General features: G+C 41.9%; 1 protein-coding gene across 1 annotated transcript in view; it reads right to left on the bottom strand.

The window, feature by feature from the left end:
• Nucleotides 1–17,267, bottom strand: part of TMA16 (translation machinery associated 16 homolog) — a 36,184-nt gene that overhangs the window by 6,236 nt on the left and 12,681 nt on the right. Inside the window, exons 3-6 of the mRNA XM_023736620.1 lie at nucleotides 13,413–13,450; nucleotides 12,179–12,263; nucleotides 10,889–11,037; nucleotides 87–129 (exon numbers count right to left, since the gene is read on the bottom strand). Of these exons, the coding sequence (XP_023592388.1) occupies nucleotides 87–129; nucleotides 10,889–11,037; nucleotides 12,179–12,263; nucleotides 13,413–13,450 (315 nt within the window). The remainder of the gene's footprint in view (nucleotides 1–86; nucleotides 130–10,888; nucleotides 11,038–12,178; nucleotides 12,264–13,412; nucleotides 13,451–17,267) is intronic.

The raw sequence follows: 17,267 nt of genomic DNA, 5'->3' as shown, positions 1-17,267 counted from the left end.
GCTCTAAAATCCAGACTGAAAAGAGAAGTTTATGCCTCATGTAGTTTACATGTCCTTCAAAGAAATAATAAAAGAGACAGACTCACCTAAAGGTTTTCAGATTACCAGCATCTACGATGTCAGGAATCTCTGGGGAAGAAAATCATTTATATCCATTATGCAAGGCTTTCTAAATTATAGCATTGCATAATGTCCTCACTGATTATCTCTGATAAAACAAATAATTGACAAATAGTAAGAACACTGAAAGCAAAACAAAGTTTCAAAGTATTGCTATAATTAATATGAAAATTAAGTTTTGCAAGTATAAAAGGCTCAGTGTAAGAAGATTTAAGAAGAATGCTGTAAAATAATAAATTCTAGTATAGAGTCTATAAAATAAAACAAACCTATTAACAAAAGAAACCCTGACCTTTCAAACCATGAAAAAGTACCTGGCAAATTCCAACCATCAAACCCCTAAAACAACACTACAGGCTGTTGTAATTTTTTTTTTTCTTTACTTAATTGAAAAGCATAAAATTTTTAAGCATATACCTCACCATGGCAAGGAAGAGTTTATCTAAGAAATGCAGGATGATTAAATATCAGAAAATCACATCATTTAAAAGGCGAAAAAAATTCAAAACAAACACAATTATCAATAGATGCCCAAAAAAGTTCAATAAAATTTAAAACCATTCCTAATAAAAACTAGGTGTATGAGAGTTCCTTACCATGGTTAGAAACTGTATACACCAATATATATGGTCATACTTCTTGGTAAAATACAAGAGGTATTTATAATAAACACAGGAAACAATGTAAAAATTCTTGCCAATACAATAAAATACAAAATAAATCCTAGTATCAATAAATGGAAACAATAAAACAAAAATGATTAATACGACTTTAAACTGACTTTTACAAGTTTCAGAAAATAAGAATATGAGGGGCTGTTTTAGGCTGAGTTCTGTAGAGACGCAAATTCAGTGAAGACTATATATATAGAGAGAGAGGGAGGGACAGTGAGAGTCAAAGAGATTTATCTCAAGGAAATGGCTCACACAGTTGTAGAAGCTAGCAAGTCCCAAGACACACTCAGGTGTCAGGATGGAGGATTCTCCTGACTTCTGTAGCTGCAGAAGCTGGTGAATCCATGATCGGCAGGTAAGACAGCAGGCTGCTGGCTCAAGTCCGAAGAACCACGAGTCAAATGATGACAAGCCGGATGCAGGAAACAGAATGAGCAAAACCAGCGAGCTTTGCCAGAACATTCATATATACTGGATGTAGGCCACACTCCCAAAGAAATTCCCCTTACAACTGACTGGCTACTCACAACAGATCTGATCATCAAAGTGTTACATTCTATCAGATCTCATCTTGGAGGTGACTGCATTATGGAAGAGCAATCAGTCAAATATCTGAAAAATCACATCATTCCAAACCTGCCAAACCACAGAGAATCATGGCCCAGCCAAGGTGACACACGACTTTAACCATCAGACTCCACCCCCTGTCAACCTGGAACCTGTACACACTTCCTTAAACCAAATATAATCTCTAAATACAAAGTCATACTGGCGCCTAACATGATACAACTAACACGCGTACAACTGAAAATGCACTAGCCCCCTTTATAAGGAAACAAAAATATTAGATGCACACATACAAAGGAGAAATACTCATAACAATTACAGTCTCTGTTTCCGCAACTGGTCACGTGGCCGTAACTGGTATTTAGAACGACCTTCTTCCAGCATCTATTCCATATTCCCTTTGCCCTCAGCAAGCACCTCAGATGGTTGTGCTTCTTTGCCTGGTGGGGTGACCCAAATTTTCATTCCTGAAGGGTCTGGGTCATTAGCAGTCATGTTGGAATTGGGTTGCTGTAGTTTTCCATTGACTTTAATCACAGGACATGATAGTCTAAGAGACGCCCTAAGGGATCTCCTGCATTCCAGACATACTCTTCTGTACCTCCATTATGTAATGTCAGTATGATTTCCCCTTGATAATCAGGATCAAAAACACCAGCAAATACACTAACTCCCTTCTTTGCCTGTTGATCCAGACGCATGAGGAGCCCAAAATGGCCAGGTGGCATTCTTAACTTCAGGTTTAATGGAATCATTGTCTCCAGGTAGGAGCACCCCTCCCACTGGAACTAAGACCTCTAGACCCACAGAGAACAGGGTTGCAGGAACAGGAAGCAAACATTCTGTGAGTGGGTCACGAGGGCTAATAGTGAGTGGTGCCTCTCCCATTTCCATGGTGTCCCATGGTTAAGCGTTCAGTCTCTACTAAGGCCCAGTAACAAGTCAGAAGCTGTTTCTCAAAAGGAGAGCAGTTATCTGTAGAGGATGGCAGGGCTTTGCTCCAAAATCCTAAGGGTCTGCCCTGTGATTCACCAATAAGGACCTACCAAAGACTCCAAACAGCATTTCTATTACCACTGACACTTCAAGCACCGTTGGATCAGCCGGATCACATGGCCCAAGTGGCAGAGCTGCTTGCACAGCAGCCTGAACCTGTTGCAGAGCCTTCACTTGGTTAGGGTTCCACTCAAAACTAGCAGCTTTTTGAGTAACTTGATAAACAGGCCAGAGCAGCAGACGCAAATGAGGGATATGTAGCCACCAAAATTCAAAGAGGTTCGCCAGGCACTGGGCTGCCTTTTTAGTTGCGGGAGGAGCCAGATGCAATAACTTATCCTTCACTTTAGAAGGAGTATCCGGACATGACCCACACCACTGGACCCCTACAAATTTCACTGAGGTTGAAAGTGCATGAATTTTTGGTTGGATTAATTTCCCACCCTCTAGCAGGCAGATGTCTTTCCAATTTCCAGAGTCATTGATACTTTTTCCTTACTAGGTCCAATCAGCATAAGGTCATCAACGTAATGGACCAGTGTGACATCCTGTGGAAGGGCAAGGTGATCAAGGTCCCTGCAGACTAAATTGTGACATAGGACTGGAGAGTTGATATACCTCTCAGGTAAGAAGGTGAAGGTGTATTGCTGGTCTTGCAAGGTCAAGGCAAACTGTTCTGGTGTTTCTTCAAAACCGGAATCGAGAAAAAGTAAAGACCAGATGAACAGCTGCATACCAGGTACCAGGAGATGTATTATTTTTCTCAAGCAATGAAACCATGCCTGAACAGCAGCTGCAATTGGAATTACCACCTGGTTAAGTTTACAATAATCCACTGTCATTCTCCAAGATCCATCTGTTTTTTGCACAGGCCAAACAGATGGGTTGATGTGGTGGGGATGTGGTGGGAATCACCACCCCTGCATCCTTCAACTCCTTGATGGTGGCAGTAATCTCCACAATCCCTCCAAGAATGTGGTATTGCTTTTGGTTTACTATTTTCATTGGTAGGGGCAATTCTAATGGTTTCTACTTGGCTTTTCCTACCATAATAGCCCTTATTCCATGTGTCAGCAATCCAGTGTGCGGGTTCTGCCAATTGCTGAGTATATCTATTCCGATTATGCATTCTGGAACTGGGGAAATCACTCAGGATAGGTTTGGGGACCCACTGGACCCACTGTGAGGTGAATCTGGGCTAAGATTCCATTAATAACCTGACCTCCATATGCCCCCATTCTGACGGGTGGGCCATAGTGACATTTTCGGTCCCTGGAATTAGTGTCAGTTCAGAGTCAGTATCCAGTAATCCTCAAAAAGTCTGATTATTTCCTTTTCCCCAATGAACAGTCACTCTAGTAAAAGGTCATAGATCCCTCTGGGGAAGGCTGGGAGAAAGATTAACAGTATAAATTTCTGGCAGTGTAGTGGGGTCCCTCCTCAAGTGGACCAGGCCTCCCCTTCAATCAAGGGGTTGTGGGTCCATAAACTAGCTCAAGTCTGGAAATTGACTGAGGGGCCGTGACTCTCTATTCTGGTGACTGGAGTTAGACTGCCATTCACTTGACCTAGAATTCTTTCACTTGTACAGATCAAAATAATATTTAGTAGATTTCCCATCTATTTCACTCCTAGGTCACCAAGACTAAGTAGCCAACGCCATAAATCCATACAAGTAAGACTAATCTGATTCTGCTTTGACTCCACTGTCCACTGCGATAACCACGCCCTCCTTGTCTTTGTTGATTGAGTGCCACCACTTGTCCCCTACCACCACCGGGTCCAATCAGCCCCACTGTAGTTAGGAGTCTTAATTCAGTTAGGGCAGTTCCCACTGTCAGATCTGACTTACATAAAATAACAATCACAGCAGTCTTCAAGGATGCTGGGGCTCCCTTCACGAATTTGTCTCTCACAGTTGCGGTAAAAGGTGTGTCCTCTGGGCACTCCATGTGTGGGCCTGGGGGTCTCACCTGATAAATCCACTCTAGCATGCCAATTTCCCTAAGCTTTTGGATACCCTCTTCTACAGTATACCAAGGCAGGTCTGGCACTCCAACCTGATTTAGTGTAGGCCACCTCGTAATCCATGCTTCAGCAACCCAACCAAATAAACTATTAGATCCTTTCCTAACCTCTCAAGCTGAAACACTGAATGAAGCATCTGCTTAGTGGGCCCATATCAATAAACTCAGACTGACCCAACTTTATTATTTTGCATCATTATCCAACCCTTAAGAGCCATTTCCACGCATATTCCCGAGGCTTCTGTTTGTATATATTAGAAAAGTCAAGTAGTTCTTTTGGAGGGTAGCGTACTTCCTCCTGGGTCACACTTTATAGTTCATTTTCTGGGACTCGCTGAGACTTAAGTCTACTTACAGGTCTAGAAGCAAAACTGGGGGGGTAGGGATGTGTTCTGAGAACACTCAGCAATGTCTTGGAAGGCATCTGCCTCAGGCGATGTCCCAGGCAGTGGCTCAGATGCCTCCACAGGTGAGGACTCAGACAAAGGCTCTTCAGACACAGCCGGGTTAATCTATCAGATGAAGGTGGAGGGACTAATGGTTTCACTGGGGAGGGTGGCGTAGCAGACAAAGATGGAGTAACCTCTTCATTTGGGAGTGAGAGGCCTTGTTCTGTTGGCAGGAGTGATTCAACACAATTTAGAGGCTCAGTGTCCCCAGCTTCCTGATTATCTGCCCATATGGCCCCATCCCAAGTTTCAGGATCTCATTGCTTCCCAATCAATGCCCACTCACTTCAGACACCATTCGAGGTTGGGAATGCAGCTGGTGTTGCGATTCCACTACTCCTATGATAAGACTCTGGGTTTGGTTTTTGGCAGTATCAGCTCCGCTACTACAAGAAGACCTTCTTACAGAGCACAAGTGGAAACTTTGAGGTCGTTTACGCAGCGCTTGAGCTCTGACTCTGAAGCTGTGATCTCAACTCTTTCTTCTACCACTGTGTCTAGCAAAAGTAGGACCAACCAACCAGCCTCCTTATCCTTCCCATTATGACAGAATTATAGAAAGGTATCACACATGTAATCACCCAGAGCCTCGCCTTTCACCAATACCTGATCTACTTGTGGTGATATTTTGTGTATTTCTATTGCTACCTCACGCCATGGATTAGCAGTGTCCTCTTTACCACTAGAAGCAGAGTCATTAACATCTTTAAGACTAACCATGGTTGAGAACCAATTTAGAAAATTATAATTTCGTTTCTCTGGAGCCATTCTCGGTACCTAATGTCTTAGGCTGGATTCTCTAGAGAAGCAAAACCAGTGAGGTCTGTATATATAGACAGAAAGACAGAGAGAGTGATTTATCTCAAGGGAATGGCTCACACAGTTGTAGATGCTGGCAAGTCCATGTCCAGGCCTCAGGCTGGAGGCTTCTCCTGACTAATGCAGCTGCAGGGACTGACGAATCCAAGATTAAGATGGGCAATACGGCAGGCTGTTGGCTCACATCCCAAGAACTGGAGGTCAGATGATGATGAGCCAGTTGTAGGATCCACAGTAAACAAAAGCCAGCGAGCTTTGCCAGAGCATCCATGTATACTGGACACAGGCCACACCCCCAAGGAAACACTCCTTACAACTGACTGGCTGCTCATATCAGATCTCATCTTGGAGGTGATTACATTATGTCAGATCTCATCTTGGAGGTGATTACATTATAACAGATCTCATCTTGGAGGTGATTACATTATGGAGGAGCAATCAATCCAATGTCTGCCAAATTACCTCATTACATACCTGCCAAACCACTAAGAATCATGGCCCAGCCAAGCTGACACATAACCTTAACCATTACAGCGGCCAAGTGTTTAAAAGGCATAAATTAAGCACAATTGTTTTTAAATAGAATCCTAATATAATCAGTCAGAAATAGTTAAGCCACCATGGCAGGAGAGAGGGTTAATACCTAGCTCTCTTCAGAAACTTATTAAAACAATTTTCCCACAGGTTTCTAGACATTGTGAACTTGTCTCAGTTCACAAACCTTTCACCCAGCCTCTGGAAGAAGGACTGGGCATAGTTAGAACAACACTAGAACCGAATTCCGGTACAGGCTCTGTGACCAAACAATGTTTGACCTCAGACAGTTAATTAAACTCTCATGCAAATATAGATCTTAGCCCAGATTATCTGAAAGCCCTCACATTTCTCTAGTACTTTACGGTTCAAAGGCAATCCTCTGAATCCTAGGATTAAGCCCTCTTCCATTAGAAAACTAGTGACTGCTACCTCGTCTGCCTGCTTGTTCACACGGTGCTCGGTCCCTAGACTTTAAGGTTCCAGTGTTGTCATCAGTTAAGGCCAATGATTTCGTAAAAGAACATTATAACTTTTCCTAAGACCAAATTACTTGAAACTTCTGGACATCCTTTAGCAGTTTCCCTAAGCTTTTAGCAATTTTTTTTTTTTAAATCACCAAAGTCAGGGTTTACACCAATATAATATTTGGGGGAGAAATCATAGAAAACACTGGAACTGAGAAGCTAACGGCAAAGTGGGGTGATGGTGAGGAGGTAAGCACGTGGGTAAACTAAAATTACAAACCAAACTAACTATAAGGGCAAATTTAATACTCTCACATTATAAAGAAACAGCCACATTAAAAATGTTTTTAAAGTCTATCCGTATGTCACCTGTGGAAAAATCTAGCTAGCTGTAAAAGATACATTAGAATAAAAACGTGAACCTATGATACAATATTAGAACACAATATTCTTATCACACTGCTCTGTTAGTTCTGTAAACTTCAACATAGTATCCATTAACAATTTCCTCAGAACTATTTACTCTAAAATGAAAAAAAGATTGCTCCTATATCTTTTTTGATACTTTTTTTTCTAATTCTAGGAACGCTTTTAATCTTTTAATTTTTCGTTTCAATTTCAACATTTTAGAAATGTTAGGAGGCACCCATCTTCTTTGCTCGCCAAAGTTACTTAAGAACCTACTATATGACATTTTTTGGTGCTCCATGAATATATGACATTTTTGGGGGTTCCATGAATATATGATATTTTTTGGTGTTCCATGAATATATCACATTTTTTGGTGTCCCATGAATATATCACATTTTTTGGTGTCCCATGAATATATCACATTTTTTGGTGTTCCATGAACTTGCTTAAACAACACACCTCAATAATGGTGATTTATCATTTTCTTCCAAAAATCTTTCCAGAGCGCAGAAAAACTTACCAATTTATTTTTAAAAATTCTTTCCGACACAACATTTTGTCCTCTTACAAAACAATCTATTGCTTCTAACGCTGGTAACAATCATTCAAGTTTCTTTTCATATTTTTAAGATTCTTTAGTTGCTTCATTTTTTTCAAGAATCTTCCAACAATCTATGTAAGTGGGGGGAACAGGTAAAAAGTCATAAAATTCAGTGCTTGGCAACAGCAGCCGTTCCTAAAAGATGTAGCAGGGAGCTCATTTGCTAGCCAAGTGCTATTAAAAAGGCACATATGTCTTTGCTTACGATTATTTTCATTTAAAAAAAAAGAAACAAAAAAATCAGGTATTCCATTTGAAATAGGCCCTGCTTAGAGTGACTTGGCATTTTTTGTACTTGGGCCAAATCAATGTAGTGAAGATATGAACACAACTGCTGGTTTCTTTCTCTTTTACTAAGTACTTTTAGGGTAAAAATGACAAAAATATTTACCCCTGCATTCAAATAAAAAATATTATTGAGCACCTTTTATGAGTGTCAAGCGCTGTTCTAGTCACCAGACTAATGATTAAGACAAAGTCTTTGTCCTCAATGATCTTACATTCTCATTGAGGAAAGAGAACTAAAGAAACAGACTGTATTTTAAACAGAATGCTCTAGAAGGTCTCTGGGAAATTAACATTTAAGCTGAGAGAAACCTGAATAGTGATAGACAGCCCATGCAAAAGTGTGGGGAAAGTGTTTTAGGAAAGAGAAAGGGCAAAGATCTTAAGGTGGAAATGAACTTGGCATGCTCCAGGATTATGAAGTTGGAGAGCTAGTCAGTGGCCAGATCCTGAGGGGACCTGAAAAGCCTGCTAAGAACTTTGGATATCATTCAAATACAACGGGAAGCCACTGGACAGATGTAAGCAAGGGATTGCAATTAACCTGGCTGCTGTGCTGAGCACAGCGGAAGAGTGGAGCACAGAGACTAACTGGGGGCTGTTAACTGGGAGGTACAGCAGAGACGATAGTGGTCTGAACTATGGGGGGGCTGGTGGTCATGGTGGAAGTTTTCAGACTCTGAATATATTTTTGCTGATGGGTTGGTTGTAGTGTTTAAGAGGAAAGAGTCAATTATGACTCCAGGGCTTCTGATCTGAGTAGATAGGTAAGTGGCACTGACTGAAGCAGAGAACTTGCAAGAGGAGCAAGTTTTAGGAGAAAAGCAGGGCTTTGCTCTGGGACATGTCAGTATGAGATACCTAGAAGACATTCAAGCAGAGACTTGAGAAACCCAAGTTTGATACTTGAAGTCTGGAGTTCTGGGGACAAGTTAGGGCTGACAATATAAATTTGGAAGTCATCAGCATTTAGATGGTATTTAAAACCACAGGACCGGCTGAGGTCTCCTCACGAAAAAGGGTAACTAGAAAAGAGAAGAGGCCTGAGGACAAGGTCATGCGCCAACACTCAGTCTGTGATGACAAGCAAGGTTCAGCAGCAGAAACTGAAAAGGCACGGCCAGGGAACCAGTGAGAAAGCTGGCAAAGGTCAGTGTCTTCCACACAAAATTAAAGTGTGGCAAGAAAAAGGGAGTGATCATCTCCCCAACTGCTCCAGTGCCCACTACATGCAACCATTTGTCTTGGCAACTTGAAGACCATCAGTGATGAGGACTTTGAGTGGTGTGGACGAAAGCCTAGAGGAAGTGGGTTCCAAACAAAACAGGGTACGCAGAAATGGAGACGAGAAGCCTAGACAATTTTACGCTTTTAGAAGCTGATCACTTAGCTGAAAAGGACACGACGCTGGGCGAAGCCTTCCCCTACCCTCCTATACAGGGCACTATGCCAGGCATCTTCCTAAGTAAAATGTCATTTAACTTTTCAACCACTCGGGGAAGTACGTATATCATTTATCTCTTTTAAAATGAAAAACGAGATCCAGAAGGGTTAAATTAACTTGCCCTGTGTTATAACAGCAAGTCACAAGGATTCAGTCCACATCTATCCAGTTCTAAAACTATTTTCTGTTGCTTTCTCATTGAGGAAACTCACTTCTTAGGAATCATGAAATGGAACTGCCATCTACTTCAGGGTTCCTAGTGTTACTCATTCCTTGGAAACCCTCTGGGGCAGTCCTACTCTGTCCTATAGGGTCCCTATGAGTTGGAATCGACTCAACGGCAATGGATTTTTTTTTTTGCTTTGAGTGTTACTCACAGCGCAGTGGTTAAGTGTTCAGCTGCTAACCAAAAGGCTGGCAGTTAGAGTCACCAGCTGCTCCTTGGAAACCCCATGGGGCAGCTCTACTCTGTCCTACAGGTGGCTGTGAGTCAGAATCAGTGTGACAGCAACGGGCTTAGTGTTACCCACGGGCTATTTCCTCCAGGTTCCAATACTTCAGTATTATCATTATTAAAATTTAGAAACTTCGTTTTGCTCTTAAATATTTCATTTACTATACTAAGTAAATCCAGATAATGCAAATGCCTACAGGGATTAGGCATGGAACGTGAATGAAGAAAGGGCCAGGATCACAGCAAACTTGTGAAGACACACCCAAGTCTAAAAAGGTCACCTGTTACTACACTCTACAGGTTATATTACCAGGCCATTTGATTTTTTAAGACAAACAGGAAACCTACATTTTTCATGTGAAATTACCAATTTTTTTTTTATATTGCCAATTCTAAAATTTTACAAACATTGGTAAGCCAATCAAATACCATTTGCAGGCCACATTTGGCCAATGAGTACCCACCAATTTGTGGTCTTTTCAAGTATTAAGTATCTTCTCTTACTAAGTGCTTTTCTTTAGACAGTGCTACCAAACGAATAACATGCGTGTCTTTAGGAATTGTGTGTAAGACATGCTACAATAATAGAAAACACCTGGCACCTGAGTGCCAATCCAAAGTAAATGAAAATTCCATTTCTATAGTTTCTCAAAAATAACCACAACTATAGCTAGCGCCGACAAGAATTACAAAGATGAGCGGGCACAGTGTCCAATTTAAAGAAACTTGTATGTAGTTGGGAACGGGAAAGTAGTAACCCAATAACAAAGCAAATTAGGAATGTGCCATAACAGAGGAAAAATTTATCGTCCCAGGAGAAAAATATGTCACCGTTACAACTGATAGCTTTGGAAATGTAGATTTAAAAAAAGAATGAACCCAAAAATTATTCTAAACACTCACAAAGGGAAGACAATCAAAGAAAGAAAATACAACTGAACTGCATAAACAGGATAAAAATGTCAAACCTGTGAAATGAATTACAGATCTGACATAGAAGGTACTACATATTTTAGGGAAAAAAATCACAGCAAACGCACCAAGGCCATATCCCTCGTACCGCTGGCGCTCACGCTCCATCGTCTGCTTGATAGCGGTCTCCCGGGAAAAGTGTCGCCTTCCCTGCCTGTCTTTGATGCTGTTATGTAACTCAATCTGCTCCAACTCACTGCAGAATCGATCTAAATAGCTGAAAAATAAGACGACGATCTTAGTTACCAAGTCTGCACTTCGGACTGACTTCCCGGCCTTTGCCTGTCCTTTAAGTTTCTGTATTTCTCTGGGTTCCTCCAGCCCCCCAGCCTCTTCAACCCTTCCCTGATAACTCAATCACTTCCAAAATTTCAGTCACCAAATCGCTACTTGCTCCCAAAATATCTGTTAGCCCCAGACCCTCATATTCAGCCACCATCTGGATGTTCCCTAGAGGTCTCCCCTTCAGCACATCAAATGTGAACGCACCGTCCCCTTCCTGGCCTCCCTCCACCCCACGAGCCTGCTCTGTCCCCAGGGCTCTGTCTCAGGAATGGTGTGATCATTCACTCAGTCACCCACGTGGGCAATGTCGGTGTCATCCTCGACGCCTCCCTCTCCCTTTTTCCCACATCTAGCTTTGCAGTAAAGACTGAGGCTTCCACCTTCTTAATGCCTCTGGAATCTATCTATTTCTCTTCACTACAGTGACTACCCAGGCCATGGCACCGCCAGCTCCGCCTGGGGTGCTCCACAGCCTCGCCGCAGCCTCCTGGCAGGGGCCTGCTCCCCTCAGCACATTCTCCTCACGGGCACTCCTGTCATCTAACTGGGAGAGGCCGTCACCTCAGGCGCCCGCCGTAAAAGCCTCCCACGGCCTCCAGTGTCTTCCAGAATAAAGTCCAAACTCCTAGCCTGGGCCAAGGTCTTTCCTGAGGTGTGAGTCACTTCTTTCCTTGAACCTGTCATTTTGGTCACAGTAACTGTCTGGCCGATCACTAAATGCATCACCACCTGGAGCTCCCCTTTAGGCCTTTTAGATACCTTACCCTCTGCCCAGAGGCTCTTGAACCTACCTGACCTCCATCTGCTCATCCCTACCCTTAGGGTGTCGGTTTAGATGTCCCTTCTTCCAGGAAGCCTTTCCTGATGCCATAAAACTGGATTAACTACCATTCTGAGGCCCAGGAAGGTTACAAACCTTCCCAAGTAGCTGAGGCAGGACGTGGGTCCAAAGCTTCTCTGATAACCAAGCCCATTTGCTCCACTGCACATCCGGAACAGGACTCTGTCTCCTAGAGAATCACAGTGGAGAACTCCCTTTCTGACCCTCTGTTCATAACACACCCACTGCTTACCTTTCAGTCAATGCACAAGCGTCTTTCTTTGAATAGGCTACTTTTTGGGGATCCAGGTGATTCTGAAACCACTGCAGTTTTTCACCTATAAACAACAGTTTAACACGAGTCATCATTTAAGCAAAGAGGTATTCACTGTACTTCTCAACATTAATGTGTTTAAAACAGGACCAAAATTTATCTCAACGTTAAATATAAAGACTGTGTGGCTCAAAGGTGACGACCGTCAGTCTGTCAGAAGTTAAGACTGTCACATTTCAATGTTGGGGAGAGACGGGGTGGCAGGGGTGCTCTGCTGTGTGTATTTCTCATCCGATATGAAGGCAAAAACATAACTACACTAACAAAGAACAGAACATGAAGCCCTAAGTATTTAAAACGCAAAGGATAGAATATCTCTAAAATAATTAGACATTAAAAAACTATGAAAACTTGATTAGGTGAATGATGGAAATGGCACTTCCTGAACGCTTAACCAGCAGCAGACATGATGCCGGGGCCTGACAGTCCTACAAAGACGGGCGCCACTACCAGCCCCTCTGACAGAGGAGGGAGGGAAAGGAGCCCGCCCACGGCCACGGTCAGTCAATATATTACGCACACAGGATATGCTACCAAAGCGCTTACAAGCCTTATCCCGAGAAGTAAACGTCACACTTCCAGATAGAGTTCTCAATACTGTACATCAAGAAACGGTCCTAATCAGCACCCTGTATCTCCTTCTGAAATACTATTCTATCACCTGACAAAGCATCAGAGACAAAGGTTCAAATGCCTTTTATTTTAGCAATAATCCCTAACTGTCACTGTTTCAAAATCTCAGGATTGTCAGTAAGGATTGACTAACAATAACTTTGACCCAAAAGAGACCAGACACTGATATCCAGACTGACTACTGTGCCCGTCAATCTCAGACATCCTTATGCTTAGAGGGCTACGCATTAAACTACACCCACACAGATACGGCTATGGATACCGCCTGTCTACATGTATCTACACCCACATACGTTACACCAAATGGCATCTGAAAAACTGAGATACAAATCACTCACAGTTTATACAAAAGTTTAAGGATTGACTTTTTTGTTTTGGTTTGGCTTAATCAAATCTGATAAAGAAAATTCACATCTATAAAACTTGTATTTTACTAGCAGAGTTTAAAGAAAAGAAAAACAGGGAAGGGGCAGAACCTCACATGCTCCAGCCTGAATTTCAAACAGGTAAATCCACTTACCAATGATGTTGAGACGCAAGGCCTTTTCATTCTTCAATCTTGGAAGAAAAAGTGTATGCATGTTAGAAAATTTTTAAAGAAATTTTTAAAAATCAGTCAAAAACAACAAAAAGGAAAAACTGCTCAAAGAGCTTTAATTCCAAGCTCACTCTTTCACATTTAGGAAATTCGTTTTTGAACACAGATACATTGAACGTCATGGAAACAGAAGTGCTATTATAAACTTTTTTAACTCTTTAATGACTAAAGGAAGTCTATGGGACAAACCAGTTTTGAAATCACAAATGAAAGTTTGACTGGATTAAGAATGAATATTCAGGTGTTTTTTGTAACGACGAAATATGCAGGATATTTGTGCACAAAAGAGTAATGAATACTCTTCACAGTACTGAATGTCGCCACCAAAACGCACCACCGTTATCTTCGTGACTTCAACAAGAACAAAACAGAACTACTCTTTATGAATGTGAATTATAACAAACAAAATAACTAATTTACTCTCAAAAAGCAGCCTAGGAAAGATACTAATCATTCGCAAGAGGCCTCTGGATGCCTGCTCTCTGCCAGCACTAATGCCAGCCCCGGGAGCTACAGCAGTGAACTAAGCTCAGCTGTCCTGGCACTAACAGAGCTTACAATCCAGAGGCGGTAAGAACGTAGAGAAGCTTACAGATCCATGGCAGCATACTAAAAAAGTGCCTACAGGACACTTTCGGATCCAAGAAGGTTTTCCAGAGCAAGTAAATTTTAAGCTGACACTCGAACATGCAGAGAAGTCATTCAGGACAAAGAGGGGATGCAGAGCATGGGAACAGAAAAGACAAACATGTTAGCTAAAGGAGAAGGCTTTGTACATAGAAGTGCACTGGACTTCCAGTCGTAAAGAAATAAATAAGCACACCAGACTTATCTTCCCACTTTAAACAACTAGAAAACTAGAAAAATAAAATGAAGATTTTTTTAAATAAAAACTTTTTAGTCACGGAATGGGATAAAATATTCACAATACAAATAACTAACAAAGGACTTGTACCCAGAATATATTAACAGCTTTTACCACTCAAAAAGAGACAAACCAATAACAAAACGGGCAAGATTTGACCAGATTCTTCATCAAATGCCTGCAAATGACCAATAGGCACACAAAAATGCTAACATCATCAGTCATCAAGAAATGCAGATTAAAACCACAGAGACACCACTACACACCGGTCAGAGCGGCTAAAATGGACGAGACCAATAATACCACATGCCAGAAAGGATGTGGAGCAACTGTGACTCTCATTCACTGGTGGTGGGAATATAAAATGGTGCTATCACTTCGGAATACACAAGTTCTCATATACTTAACGTAGCCCTACTATACCACCCAGCCATTTTCATAAACTTAATCTCTTACAAACTCAATTTCTTATATACTTAAACATACACCCATCATATAACGTAGTTCCCGATCCCAGCAGTTAGGAGATAAAAACATAAACCTACACAAACTCTTGTACACAAATGTTTATGGCAACTGCCTTTAAGAATACAGTTAATAACACAGAAAATAAAAATGAAAGCATTCTCATTAAGGTAGACAATATGTGAATGTGATTTTTAAAGAGAAAACATTTTTTAAGTCATAGACATACATAAACAAATGGGCACAACTATTTTCAAATGAAACTTTATTTTACGTAAAAACAGGTGGCTGGCCCTGTAATTTGCCAGCCTCAGGTAACAGTCAGAAACTGGAAACCACCCAAATGTCCATGATAAATTACTGGTATAGTCATACAATGGAATAGTACTCAGCAGTAAAAGGGAAGGACAACTAACAACTGCAAGACTGAAGTTAGGTGTCAGTTGCAATAATCCTGAATGGACTCGCTGCGGCCTGAACTAGAGTGGTAACAACTGGAATAAAGGAAAGTAGACAGACTTGAGAATTATCTAAAACTGTAACTGAATGTAAACATGGAAACATTAAGACAGAATTAACGTGTGAATGAAGGAACCCTGGTGGCGCAATGGTTAAGTACTTGGCTGCTAACCCAAGGTCCGTATTTCAAACCCACTCAGCTGCTCCGTGGGAGAAAAGACCTGGAGATCCGCTCCTGTAAAGATTACAGCCTAGGAAATCCTGGGGCAGCTCTACTGTCACATAAGGTCATCATGAGCCAGAACTGACTCGACGGCACACAACACCGTGCGGACGTGATGTTTAAAAAGGAGACATTTTTAAGTGAGGAGATCCAACTATATTAATTCTCAAAGGCAGTTATTTCCTACATTCTTGCCCCTAATGCTTAGTTTCTCTGTTAATTTCCATACTGAGTCGTTTTCATCTGGTATCTAGAGTTCCTCGCTATGCACCCAGCAGGACAAGAGAGGTCGGTGCACAGCAACAAAATACCGCTCAGGTGAGAACATCATAAAGTCAAAATCACGTCACATACAAAGGCATGCTCACCCATGAACTGTGCATCACCTGGAATGTGCTCATCTTCAAACCACACTAGTTTCTTATGAACAGACGCGCTATTTCATACAGTTCTAGAGCAGAGCTTTTCAAACGCTGAAGACGTAGCGCTCCTTTGACATCACACCCTAGTGTTGCTATTCCCCTTTGCAGCATCTTTACATAAACAGAGTCCTTCATTAAAAGTCAATCCCTACCTACCACTGGTCACGAGGCACAGTACTCTAACCCTCCCTGTCCTCCCCCTACCTCTCCTTCACCCCAAAACAAAACCCCAGAAGTGACACAAAGAATCCTGAGTTCTGTGGAAAAGTTCGGCAAGCGGACACTCCAGGTAACCTGGCTTCCTTGGTTCCCTAGAAAACTCACTTGGATCTGAGGACTAGACAAAGTATCTTCAGTAGGCAGATACCTCTAAAAGATGGTGCTATCCAAGCACACGTCTGTCAGTTTGTCCTACTGTGGGGCCTGTGTGTTGCTGTGATGCTGGAAGCTGTGCCACCGGGATTCAAATACCAGCAGGGTCACCCATGACAGACAGGCTGCAGCGGAGCTTCCAGACGAAGACAGACTAGGATGGAAGACCTGGCGGCCTGCTTTTGAAAAAAGAGGCCATTGAAAACCTTACGAATAGCAGCAGAACACTGTCTGATAAAGCGCCGGAAGATGAGCCCCTCAGGTTGGAGGGCACTCAAAGACAACTGGGGAACGGTGCCTCTTCAAAGCAGTCATCCCTAATGACACAGATAAGAAAAGCTTTCGGGATCTTCATTTGCTGATGCGGCACAACTCAAAATGAGAAGAAACAGCTGCAAATATCCATTAATAACTGGGAACACAGAACGTACCAAGTAAGAATCTAGGAAAATAAGAAGTCATCAAAAATTAAATGGAACCTAACAAGATCAATATCCTAGGCATTAGTGAGCTGAAATGGACTGGTACTGGCCATTCTGAATCAGACAATCATATGGTCTACTCTGCTGAGAATGACAAATTGAAAAGAAACGGCATCACATTCACTGTCAGAAAGAACATGTCGAGATCTATGCTGAAGCGCAACACTGTCAGGGGTAAGCCAATATCCATATACCTACAAGGAAGACCAGATAACACAACTATTACTCAAATTTGCATAGCAACTGCTACTGCCAAAGGTGAATAAACTGAAGATTTTTTATCAATTTCCGCAGTCTAAAATTGATCACACATGTAATCAAGACGCATTGATAATTACTGGTGATTGGAATGTGAAAGTTGGAAACAAAGAAGGAGGATCTGTAGTTGGAAAATGAGGCCTTGGTGACAGAAACAACTCCGGAGATTATATGACGGGAGACTAATTCATTGCAAATACCTTTTCTCAACAACCTAAATGGTGACTATCC

The sequence above is a fragment of the Trichechus manatus genome, unplaced genomic scaffold (genome assembly GCF_000243295.1).
Source record: "Trichechus manatus latirostris isolate Lorelei unplaced genomic scaffold, TriManLat1.0 scaffold00089, whole genome shotgun sequence".
Taxonomy (NCBI): Eukaryota; Metazoa; Chordata; class Mammalia; order Sirenia; family Trichechidae; genus Trichechus; species Trichechus manatus.
The sequence above is the reverse complement of the archived record's forward strand: the minus strand, read 5'-3'. Positions and strand labels throughout refer to the sequence as shown.